Source organism: Neovison vison, chromosome 10 (assembly GCF_020171115.1).
Source record: "Neovison vison isolate M4711 chromosome 10, ASM_NN_V1, whole genome shotgun sequence".
Lineage (NCBI taxonomy): Eukaryota > Metazoa > Chordata > Mammalia > Carnivora > Mustelidae > Neogale > Neogale vison.
The window spans coordinates 66,992,945-67,006,354 of record NC_058100.1 but is presented as its reverse complement, the minus strand read 5'-3'; the positions used below and the strand labels follow the sequence as shown (position 1 = coordinate 67,006,354).

Below are 13,410 nucleotides of genomic sequence, written 5' to 3'. Positions count from 1 at the left end.
AAGGAACTATTTTCTCTTAAACATAGAATGTCTTAGATATATTTTTTGATCTTATAATTATGAGCTATGGTGTTAACTTATTTTATTATTCAAGGTGTTAAGATGGTCTCATGAATTGGTAGCTGTTTGCTTGAATAATCTTTTAAATTAGTAGAAATAAATGTCACAGAAATGCATTTAGCTTGTATCTTCCTGTCTTTCACCCTGACTAGTGTTGTCTGCCAAAAATAACCCACAGTGATGTCTACTACTAAGTAAGATTTAAAGAACTAAGATTATAGTTGAAATATTTGATAATATAATCTAAAAAAAAAGATGTGAATACCACAGTGCTTTTACATTTTAAGTAAGTGTATTGTTATAGTAGTCTTTGCCTTTTGTTCTTTTTTGCTTTGCAGAACATTGCAGCATGAGGAAAAGACTTTTCAGTTTACCTTCCCATGTGCTTACACTTGTCACTGTAAAAAGTGCTCACTAAAAAAATGGAAGGCGTCGTATTATTTTTTATGTGTGAAACATAAGCTAGGTGATATCTCATTTTTATTTAATATAATGCACTTTAATATAATTAAACAAAGACAGTGTTTCATATGTAAGTATTCAGACAACATTACGATTACCTAGACAGTTAATGACTTATGAACTGGTACTTGTACATGATTGCTTCAGTATACAGCCCTGACTCTGGCAGAGAATTTTGCTTGAGTCCTTGAAATGTCACATTCATTCATTCAGCTGGTGTTGTGCTAAGTGTTTACATATATAGTAGGCACTGTTCCAGGTACAGGGTGAACTAAACAAACAAAAATCTCTGGTATGTTCATTTTCACCATGTATAATAGTAATATTTTATCGTAGGTTTAATTTAGGGAAGAGATGCCTTTAGTGTGTGTTTGAATAAATAGTTGCTAGAAAAGATAAATAAAACATGAAAAAACAAATAGTAATAAGTATGTGTCCACAATTTTCCCCAAATTTAATTTTATTCTTAAATAAGATGTATTTTTGTACCATCGAAATACAAAAACCATTGAGAAAATTTGTTCATTAAAAGAGGTAGAGATGAACCAAGCATTTATGGACCTTCATCTGACATAAGTATAGCATTTCACTGAAGGCATTTAGCTTTGGGAAAAACTTAGTTTACTTGACTCAGCGAATAAGCCAAGCTCCTTGCTTTCCTCAGCTCATGGGTAAAAATTTAGCTTCAATGGAACTTTTGTGTTAAAATAGGCTTTTTTACTTTTCAACTCAGACAAGCAAAATATTGTCAGCTCATGGACAAATTGCTTGAGGCATCCATTCAGTATTTATATAACTGCTGTCTCATTATTTTTATGACCCGTGGGGCTAGTATCGTATATGGAATTGAAGATGACGTCTTGTGACAGTAATGGGGTAGAACTGTGATCGTTTTGTAGAGTCGAATTCTGTAGTCTTAACCATTGGTCCAGATACCTCTGTTCTAGAATAGAGGATAGGTGGGTGGCTTTTCTGGTGGGAGAGGGGTTGCTAAAATCTTTCATTAAAGGTCTCATGATTTAAAAAGAACGGAATGTTAATCGCTGGTTGGCACCTGACTTAGAGACGGCTACATTTGCAGTACAACTTCATGCCAACCACTTCATTGTTCTTTCTTAAAATGCAAAAAGTTTTGAATGCTTATCTTAATTTGGTGGTGGCGGGAGCAATAGTGAATGAAAGGGAAAGCATAGTTCAACAAGTATTAATTTCAGTATGTACAGCAAGAAAGTATATTACAAATTATGTCTGGCTATCAAGTGTCATTTTTTAATCATTGTATTTTAGGTTATTATTTTAGAGATATATAGAGATTATTCTTAGAAATAAAGCACAATTTATTAGGATTTGAAATAAAAATATGAATATAATAAAATTAGTAATGTTCTTATAAATGATATATATAAAAGAACATTATACATTTGTCATTTAGACTATATTTATAAAGATGTCTGTATCATGATATGAAACTATTTTTCAAAGAAGTAAACTATTATAACTCATTTCTCTCATAGTTACAGTAAGAATAATTATAATTGTTCTTACTGAATATTAATATGTGACAGAATCTCTTATAAGAGCCTACAAATTTTATCTCCTTTAATCCTCAGAGCCCCTGAGGTATTTTGATTACCCATCCCCGTTTTTATAAGGGCACTTATCTCAACAATTTGCTCAAGGTCACACAGCTAGTAGTGCTAGAGTCTGAACTCGTCATGTATCTGCCTGCGTTCAAAGCTCTTGCTTTAATAACTATAATATATTGCTTTCTTATGATAAGAAATCTTCTTAATTAGAAGACATTCAGTAAACAAGAGCACTGCCCAAGCCTTCTCCACTCCGAGTGGATAAAAGTAAAATTCCTGTCTTGTGATTATCCGTTGAAGATTTTTCTACTAAGCCCCAAGAAAGATCACCCTAAGAAAAATTAACATTCACTAAAGCTAAGCAAAAATAATTAGGAAATTTCAAAGAAGCATCTAATTTCTCCCCTTTCTGTGCCATTGCAGTAACAGTTTATGTAACCTGTTCGTTTCCAGTATGCACGGGTGATGATAAAATGAATATGAGCACAGTGGAACTTCGTAATTGTTTTGGCTCTGATAAGAATATACAAAGCAGGACAGTCTTACATAGAAAATCTAGATTCACACTGAACCTAGAACTATGGCTAAAGACTGTGAATGCATACAGATTTCCAAAAACTGATTTCTGTCCTGTGAATTCCTGTGCTCAGGACTGTTAAAGGAGTCCCTGTTACTCCTGATTTTTTCATGAGACCTTTGTAGAATACTCAGCCTTAACAGAGAAGTCATATCAGGAAGTATGTAAAGGGAAGAATATCTATAGAGGCTAAAAGGTAATAGAAGTGGATGGAAGTAGGACAAAGGGTACAATTAAGTAAATAAAAATATTGGTCTGTGAACAAGCAGCCAAGGAATATTGAGTAGTTAAGAACGTGGTGGGGGGAGGGTTACATATTTTTTTCATTTAAAGTCAGGCTAGTTTTTTAAATCCACTTCCAGTTATCTAAACTTTAAGAAGGAGAAACATTTTCAGATTGATTTTATAAAGAAGCGTATAGTTATTCTTCATTAGCATTTGTTTCCTCATTAGTTTCCTGATATAATCTGATCAGTCTTTTATTTATTTCTCTCTCTTTTCCTGTACTGACTGAGGCACCAAGGGGATTGGAAGAGATAGTAGGTAGTCATCCACTTTACTGGCATTTTTCTGGCTTCACTGAACAGTTTAGGTGAATTTATATTTTTTTGAGAAATAACTATAAATTTCTGGAATTTAAACAAATACATTTAAGGAAGAAGTCTTTGGACAAGTGAGAGACAAAGATATTCTGTCCTTGAGTGTGAGAAAACCACTCATATGTTTAATGAGAACAATGCTAGGAATTTCCTCAATAATGCTTGTTATTTCCATAATCCAGTGACTTTAGGAAGGACTTTTTTTTTTTTTGGCATTCAGATTCATTTTTAAGAAGAAAAACAGCCTTTAAACAATATTTTTAAAAATAATGCATTTAAATTTAAAAATAATGCATTTGTCTCATAAATTTTGTGGGAATAGAAGCCTTCAATTTGAAAAGCTCTAAATTTAGAGAAACAAATATCTTTAAAAAAAATTTAGCAGGACTCTACCTATATAGTACCATGTTTCCCCATCATCTCAAGCAGTTTATGTAAGGACTTCTGTTTTCCCCTGTGCATATAATGCTGGATTATTATTGGTCATTCTGTGAACTGTTTCTTCTCAAGGTATCTGCTTTGAACAGCCCATTTTCATTTCTAATGTAATCAGTGTGAAGTGATACAGAGGAAATCTCTGTTTTATCATATTTTATTTAACAGTCTTAAGAGGTAGAATTTTAGAGTTGAAGGACTACAGAACCAAGAATTCAAATACCTAGATTCTTATTCTTTCTCAGTTGCTATCTTTGTGACCTTGGGCAAATAATGTGCCACCTCAGAACCTTCACTTTCTCCATTTGGCAAGTTACTGACAATAATAACTTACATTTTTGGTGTGTCTGTGATGTGCTAGGTACTGTACTAAATAACATTGTAGCAGCCAGGTTAAAGACTTCGTCCCAAACGCCATAGTTTACAAGGATACAATGGACTTGAACCTTCAGACCATTGGACTCCAAAGTCCACTTCCTTCTCATTGAACTGTGCTGCCTAAGATACTACCTGCTTTACCTATCTTGGAGTACAAAAACACAACTCAAATAAGGGAATGTAGGTATAAAAACATTTTGTGACCTGTGGAGAGTTGAATATGAGAGCTATTTTTATTCCTCACAACTCTAAATAAGACACTGTTCCTTCTATAACTGCTCTGAAGTTTTATGATACTTATTTTCTTTGTAGTTTAGGGGCTTAAAAAATTATTTTCTGGATTGACAAGTGTTCCAGAATGCTAAATAGTTATCATATAGAAGTTAGTGTTTCTCTTTCTATTTTCTTCCATTTATTTTGGGGAAAGAATGAAAGTAAAGCACTTTCCAGGATACTATAAATAACAACCAAGTCTTAAATGTGTGATTTCTATCCAATGATTTTTAATAGAGAAGTTAATAAGTATATCAACTGTTGAGAACATTTAGTAGAGAGGTAAAAGTATATGAACAATCTGGAAAAAGACATACTGTTTATTTTTTTGTTAATAAACTCTCCTTGGAAATAAATAGATAGAATAATTTTTTGTCATTTTATAAAGGAAATATAATTTAAAAATTTAGGACAAATACCGCCTGAAACTCATGGTTTTTTAACAGTGCAGATTTTATTTACATAGTTTATTTTAAGTAGACACATTTTGCTATAATCATTTCATAAAATTAGTAACAATATTATTTTTGCTCATGTATTTTCTTCCAGAAAAGTGAAGTGCAGTGCTGAGTAGTAAGAGATGTTTTTTACAATGGGGGTTATTTCTTGATTTTTTTCTGTGAGTTAGAGAAAGATTTTAATTACAGGAGTAAAATCAGAGCTGTACACATTTTGCCTGATGTTGGTTAGGAATGCAAAGAGAACAGCTGGAAATAAATTCTTGGGCTGGGATCATTCTGCTTCTATTTTATAATAGCAAGGTAATGAATTTGTTAAAAGAACACAACAATATGCAAGTAGAGAACATATATGGTGAAGATCTTAACTAGGCTTATGTGGTGATCACTTTGCAATATATACAAATATCGAATCATGCTTTATATCTGAAACTAACTTAATGTTGTAGGTCAACTATACCACAATTGAAAAAAAGAAGAGACCATAATCTGTTTTAGGGATTACTTGTACTTGGAGTAGCCATCAGGACTTTGTTTTTTAAGCATTTAAACCAAGAAGGTAGATGAAATCTAAGTCAGTTGATATAAAGCATTACTTGAGATTATTGTGTTCTCTTTTTTTGCCCTTTGATGTCATTTTATTGATAAAATTACCATATTTGGAACCAAATATGTGATTACTAGTTTTATTAGAACTGGTTTTAAGGAGTGCACTTGTGATGAGCACCGGGTGTTGTATGGAAGTGTTGAGTCACTGTATTGTACACCTGAAACTAATATTACACTGTATGTTAACTAACTGGAACTTGGATAAAAACTTAAAAAAAAAAAAAAAAAGAACTTTGTCAGCATTTGAACTTTCTAATAACCATGATGCTCTGTAAACTAAAACCTTCATTGGCTTCACATTTCCTTGGGTAGTATCTTTCAAATTTGGATTTACAACTAGAGAATATCTTTAGAACTTGACTGTATTGCATTACAGTGGAATCTGTGATCCATTAATGTTAAAGGTTAAAAACCATAGAATAATCTCTTTTGACTTCAAGTTTCTTTGCATTTTTAAATTCTCATCTAGTTTTTTTCTTTTCCTATGCACTGGCAATATTATTTTTAAATGAACACAGTTGCATAAAAGAGACACACTTTTATAAGACAACATAGATATAAAACATTGAAAAATTAGTACAAAAGGCATAGGAACTTGGATTTCAAAAAAGAGGGTTTATTTTATCCCTCCTTAAAATGAAAGAAAATAGAATAACATATTACCTTCATACATGAGAAAAGAAAAAATCTCTGTTCTAATACATTCTAATCACTGTGTTCCTAAGAGAACAGTTGAATAGTTTTACAATAACATTGCTTTTTTCACAACATTGCAGATAAATAAAATCTGCCTACTAACATCTGGAAATATTAGTTCTTGATGAATTTTAGTTTATGATTTATTTTAGGTCAAATATTCCTGACATCTTATTTTTATATTTTCCAGGGAACCCAAGGTCATATCAACAATGGGTGCATACAGTCAAGGTAATGATAACCCTTCACTGTTTCTTCCTCTTTCACTCAGATGTATCTGGAGAAGTGTTCAGTAAAATGATGCTGTTTACACTTATGCCATTTATTGGCAATATTTGAAATGTTTGTACTTTTTCACATTTTAAATATTTTTATTTTATCCTATTATAATTTATTGATATTCATAATTTTAAAATGAAAAGCTTTTGTGGAGAGATAAATGGTGTGTTTTGAAAAACAAGTTGTTATTGTCAGCTAATATTCTATCCTAGAACAAAGAAATTAGGAGAAGTATCATTTGAGGGGAGTTTTATCATTTCTGGTAATGTGCTTGTTGTTAATATGATCTTTTTTAAATGTAAAACTTGCCTCCACACATTTAGACCTTATTATCCAACCTAAAACAATTGATAAACAGTTGATTTTAGTTCTTTTTTTTTTTATTAAGTTTTAAATATACCTATTACTGGTCATATTTCTGAAGTCTGCCTAAACTGCAAAGATGAAATGATTTTTAAATCATGTATTACATCAACTAAAAGAACAGAGTACAATGTTTACATTTTGTCTGAAATTACTATAGTATATGATTTCTGTAGGTCTTTAATTTGTGAGAAAAGCTCTTTTTCCATACTATTAATAATACTTTGTTTTCAGGACAGTCTGGCTTGAAAGTTTTTGAAATATGTTTCTTCTTTTTCTTTACAGAAAGGAGGTGCACTGTTTAACACAGCAATGACCAAAGCAACTCCAGCTGTACGGACAGCATATAAATTTGTAAGTTTTCTTTTGATATTTAAAAATTCTATTAATAAAATTATACATTTTCCTAGCTGACAGACATGTACATCTAGAATACTTCTTATTTTTTCTTTAAAAAAAAAAAAGCTTTAGGGGCGCCTGGGTTGCTCAGTGGGTTAAAGCCTCTGCCTTCAGCTCAGGTCATGATCTCAGGGTCCTGGGATTGAGGCTCTCTGCTCAGCGGGAAACCTGCTTCTCTTCCTGTCTCTGCCTGCCTTTATGCCTATTTGTGATCTCTGTCTATCAAATAAATGAATAAAATCTTTTAAAAATAAATAAATTAAATTAATTTAATTTTAAAAAGCTTTAAAAAATTTAGAGTTAATATTGACCAAAGTGAATTCAGTTATTGAAACTATTGTATAGAAAGGATATTCCCTTTATATAATCTAAAAACAGGTCTTGTTTATTTCAAAGCTATCAGTAAAATTGCACACTTAGATTGAAGCAGTCCATAACGAAGTGCTATTTTTAAAGATTTGATTCTTTCATTTAACAACAAATTTTAAATTCCCATTGTATACTTGAGACTAAAGTATAAAAAATAGGCAAACATTGCATGTTCTCTTCCCTCAAAGATGTTTGACTCTCTATCATTAATATTCTTCAGTGATTCTCCATGGCTGAAGTAAAACAAAAATCGCCATATCAATAGCAGTAACAAAAATAATTAATAAAATAAAAATCTTCTTAATATAATAGCTAAGACCCTTCAAGACCTGATCCCTCTTCTGTCCTTTCAATTCACCGCAGCCCCTAGAGCCTGCCGTATTTCTAGAGATACTGAGCTACTCCTCATTTCATGAATGCAAGATGTTCTCTTTTGCCTCTATCCTTACACAATCCATTTCTACTAACTGGCACATTTATTTCTTGGATTTTATCCACCCAGTAAACACTAATTCATTCTATAAGACTTAGTTTAAGCATTAGCTATTTCCCTATAAAATGTCCAACGCCACACTATAAGGGTTCACATACCTTCTGGGTCCTCATATCCCTGTTTCAGCACTTCTTTTGCCTGTGTGCATCTTTTTCTCTAGTATTAAACTGGTTGGAGCTAATGGGTTGGTATTCAGTAAAATAATTTTTAAATGTAGTAGGTCATATGTATTTTTTATTTCTAAAAATATTCAGGGAAGTAGGATTTTTGTAAAGATTTTATTCATTCATTTATTTGAGAGAGAGAGAGAGAAAGAGAGCACATGCAGGCAGGGGGAGGGTCAGAGAAAGGGAGAGAGAATCTCGAACAGACTCCACACTGAATGTGAGTCCAGTGCTGGTCTCAATCTCAGGACCCTGAGATCATGACCTGAGCAGAAATCAAGAGTCCAAGGCTCAACCAACTGAGCCACCCAGGCACCTGAGGGCAATAGTTCTGATTTTGTAAGAGTTTATCTTCAAATGCTCTCTCAGTAAAGGAAGTGGTATGATTGAATTAATAATGGGATAATATATTTTAATAAGCTTAGAACTTATATTCTTGTTTTGACTTACAATTATGACATATATGTAGCCACCATTACTGTTAAAAAAATCCATTTCAAAGATTAGATTTTATAGTAGGGAAGCTAATCTACAGAGTGGATTCAAAAATAGTGCCACAATTCTGAGCTGTTTGAAGCCTCATCATAGGAAGAGGAATCCATTTTGAATCCATTTTGCCTGGAAACAGCAGCCTGTGCATTTTGTTTGGTTGTTTCATAGTTTTTCTGGAAAACCTCTCTGAGTGTATCACTATCTTACTATAATACTGGTGGTTTGATTTATATACAGTTTTTGGAGAGATTTTATTTTTTTATGATGAAATAGCATATGGCTGCCATGCAAAACATCGGACTGGCCTTGTTTCTCACATTCATTTAAGATTATAAAAAAAGGTTTCTCAGTCAAGTGCCTCTTATTTTATTCCTTAAACAAGCACTTGGAAATTTTTCCTCAGTCTAAGAGAAAATGTTTTGTATTACTTTGCTAATTATGTTTTTCTCCTTAATTTTTCTCTATTTTCGACAAAACCCAGAAATAAACATGTTCAAAACTTATTCATTATTAATATTTTTATCTTTCTCATCAGTAGAGTGTTTTATTTTCTACAGAATGGTAAAATGTTAAGAAGTCAAAATTCTGCTCTCTGGAAGATAATTCCCTAAATTAATTTCAAGCCAATTAAGGTCGTCAGAATGTTTTTAATTGCTTTCATCATTTATCTTGTGATCGTGTTGCACATGAATCAAGAAGTCAAGTAGTTTGGGACAAGTAAAGTCAGTTTTTCATAGTTGTACCTATAAAACTCATCTTTTTGAGGCTGCTCGAACTATGAACTCTTGAACTTCCTCCTTTAACCACAAATTACTATGAACAAAAGTTCTGATCTCTCTCTCCCCTGAATGGGTTTAACGGGATTTATTTGCTTGATTTTCCATAGATGGTAAATTTTTAAAAACTGGGAACCATGTTTTAAACTGTTGCATTCATTCAGTAAGTTATTTGAGTACCTCTCGCATACTAGGCGTCGTACTGGTTCTTTGAGTTGGAGCCCTGAGTGTGGCACATAGTGTGAATGACAGAGGTCCTGCCCCTGCTAGTTTTATGTTTGTATCATGGTCCCTTCGCGCTGTTTTGGACATAGCACAGAGGAACCAACTATGTATTGGGTGAAGGAAATAATGATTTTGTCCTGTTGTTAAATCATTCTTCTATGCTTGGAACATTTTCTCTATGCTTTTTTATGCTTATATTTTTCTATCCTTACAGAGACCAGAAAGAAAACTAGAACTAACATGTATACTTTTCTTATAAATCTAAAAATAACAGTAAAGTGAATACATGATTGATTTGGCTAAAAGATTTTCTGAGTCAACTTTTTTGTTAGGATTTTGCCTTTTAAATTCTTAACTAAAGCCATTTGCTGGATACTTCTCTGTAGAGAATACTTGTTTATTGCTTAGTTTCAACTTGGTATTGAAAAGGATAGAGAGAACGTCTGTACCCAGTCTTCCAGACAGTCTGAAGAAGGTCTGTGGAGGCGGTCGGGCAACAGCCATTTAAATGAATCAGTGCATGAATTACAGAATCTTGATTGACACTAGATTCAACTGTATACACCGAGGAGCATCTGAAAAGATTAGTGTGAATCAAGCAAATTTTGAAAGACTGGGGGACATTTAGATAAATTAGAATATAGACAAAATAAGAGCAAAGATGGATAAAAGTTCTGGGAGATGGAAACAGGAATATTTTCTTGGTAATTATTCATTTTTACCTAATGGGAATGTAGGGGTTAATATAGGACTCTTTAAATAAAGTGGCTTTACCAATAAAATAGGGAATGTGAAAATGCTTTAATTCCAAAGAACCATGGAAATAGAATTTAGAGTTATTGGACTTTTTAGGTTATCTTTTACTGTGTGTAATATGTTTTAATTTTGCCTCATTTGCAGTAAAGAAGTAGTTGTTTATTCGAGTTCAAGACATAATTTGAACAGTTACTATATACCAAATACTGTATTTGGTACTACAGATATTAACAGGAAAAAAATGAGACACTTCCCCTAAGTGAACTTGAGAAAACATGTATTCACTCTTCCTAGAAGTGACTTGGGAAAGTAGGATGGTTTGGTAGAAGGAACAAGAAAGTCTTAAGTCCCTATGACCTTAGTTTCCATGTCTGTAGAAGGAGACTCATGATGCCTTTTCTCTCGTAAGACTTATATTCAATAGATATATTTTAAAACCTTAGTTCTCCTTCCCTTTTGTGATGGTGGGAAGTTGGACTTAGAAATGAAATAGACCCAGATTTGAATCTAGGCTATGCAAACTGATGCCCTCTGAGTCACTTTCCTTATTTGTAAAATGTAGTAATAATAGCACCAACTTCACAGACTTGTGATGATTAAATGAGCTAATACATGCTAGGTACCCAGCACATAGTCATATACCAAGGAAACACAAGATAAATGTGAATTTCCTTTCTTTTCCACTCTGGCCACTCTGAGTGGGAATTTCCAGTGGAAAAAGGCCAAGGCTTAAGGGAGGTCCCCAGTTATTGGTCTTTAGTTAAGTTATATCCCACAGGAATCATATCAGGACCTGAGAAGCTCAAATGCTGCATTCAGATTCCCGGTGGAACATGAGGATAACATCTTTTGTTAAGTAACTTTTAATTTGTACCAGAAAAACTGGGTGTAAAATAGCTGTAACATTAAGATACTTCTCCTAATAAAAACCTGTGTCTGCCTGTAAAAACATTTTAATAAAGTTTTGTAAAGATGCCTGAATTTCTTAAAACCCAAACATTTGCCCCAATAGCCTGCTGCTAGGATGACATTGATTCTGCTTTTCACCCCTAGTTAATCACAATTTCAAGTTAGGACTGGGCAGTAGTTGTCTGGTTGACTCCTGTATTTTCTATAGTTTAGGAGGCAAACAGGCTATATGTTAGCCTTTGTATGATAGTAGTATGCAAATAGAGACTAATCATGTTTTCACTAATTTAGATATAATAGTAAGTGGGGTGGTCTTCCTGAAAATAAAGTTTTAGATTATAATTTGTTCTTTTTCTAAATAATATGAAATTAGCAAGTTTCATGAAATGAGATCTCATCTGCTTACTCTTTAAGTGGTAATAGAACCATGCTGAGCCAGACTCTTGTGTTACCTTTTTCTAGGCAAAAAATCATGCAAAGCAGGGGATAAAGGAAGTGAAGAGTAAGCTAAAACACAAGGTATGTCATATTCTTCTTTTCATTCTTCCTTGATTCTTGCATTAGTTTGAAGCTTATACTTTACAAATCACATGAGATTTATGTTTTTAATGACGTTTGAAATATACTTAGCCCTTTGTTCAACAATGTATTTTTCATAACAAGCCCTCTGGCAACTATCTGCCATTCTATATGCAGTCACTGAATAATCTCTTTATTGTTTGCATATTTTATCACAGAACAACGGAGATCTTCAAAGATGCTTTAACAGGATGTATGTTTTCATAAAGTTGATTGCCTTGATATCACAATTGAAATTCTTGCTTCAAGCTGAGAATTACTTTAAAAAGATGATCTTTGGTGCAGAATGAAGCCAGGAATGCCATCATTTGGTTTTATAGGATCTTTCCAGTAGCTGCTTCTTTAATTTGAAGCATGTTCTTAATTTATAAAAGATTGTGTTTGAAGATATGTATTTGAATCCATGAATATTGCATACATATGAATATTTATGTGTATGTGTTTTTTATTTGAGTACATATTACATCTTTGCAGATTTTTGTCAGTTGTTTTGAATTTCTATCTTTGAAGAAAAATATTACTTAAAACTTCCATTTTTATGATAGTAAATAATCTTTATAAAAATTTTATCCACATTTTTTAAAATAGAGACTATTTTGGAAATTACTAACTCATAATATAGAAAAATGCATTTTCCTCATAAATAGATTTTTTTTTTTTAGATTTTATTTATTTATTTGACAGAGAGGGATCACAAGCAGGCAGAGAGGCAGGCAGAGAGAGAGAGAGATGGGGAAGCAGGCTCCCTGCTGCACAGAGAGCCCGATGCGGGGCTTGATCTCAGGATCCTGAGATAATGATCTGAGCTGAAGGCAGGAGCTTTACCCACTGAGCTACCCAGGCACCCCAATTTTTAAAAATTGTATCTGAAGTGTTATTTTGCTATTTACATCTATATCAGATAGTTTGTCTAAAAGGAATGCAAGTTTTTTGAAATAATTACTTGTATATTTCCTCCTGTGTAGGAAAATGAAGAGGATTATGGGACCTGTTCTGGTTCTGTACAGTATACACCAGTTTACACATCACACAATGAAAAGGGAGGAAATACAGAAAAGCGTAAGCTTGCCCAGGTGGGTTTATTTACTCTTATGTCTCCAAATTCTAAAATTATGTAATTCTGGTTAGTTTTTAAAGAACAGTTTGGACCCATTCTTTTTTTTTTTTTTTTTCCCCCATCATTATGGTAAGAAAGTTTGTGTTTCCAGTCAAGGAGGTTGAGTAGGTAGTATCTGAGCAGGCTGCAAGAGGATTAGGAATCGGTCATTCCAGATACCAATCTCTGCATACTTTATTATGTCGTCATAGAGTTCACAGTCCGGGAAGGGGAGAGAAGCAGTTAAGCATGTGATTGCTATAGGATGTGAATAGCTTGATGATGAGGAGGGAAATCCCAGATTTCTGCTACAAAAATAAAATGAAATTCATGCATGGGAATTTGTTAAAATCCTTTATAGAAATTGGAATATAAAG

At 32.8% G+C, this 13,410-nt stretch overlaps 1 protein-coding gene across 4 annotated transcripts in view; it reads left to right on the top strand.

Annotated features, from left to right (window-relative positions):
• Positions 1 to 13,410, top strand: part of DENND1B (DENN domain containing 1B) — a 269,435-nt gene that overhangs the window by 217,961 nt on the left and 38,064 nt on the right. For all 4 annotated transcript variants that reach the window (XM_044267544.1, XM_044267542.1, XM_044267545.1 and 1 more), the window contains 4 exons: positions 6,324 to 6,364; positions 7,061 to 7,129; positions 11,821 to 11,877; positions 12,903 to 13,010. In XM_044267544.1, the coding sequence (XP_044123479.1) occupies positions 6,324 to 6,364; positions 7,061 to 7,129; positions 11,821 to 11,877; positions 12,903 to 13,010 (275 nt within the window). The remainder of the gene's footprint in view (positions 1 to 6,323; positions 6,365 to 7,060; positions 7,130 to 11,820; positions 11,878 to 12,902; positions 13,011 to 13,410) is intronic.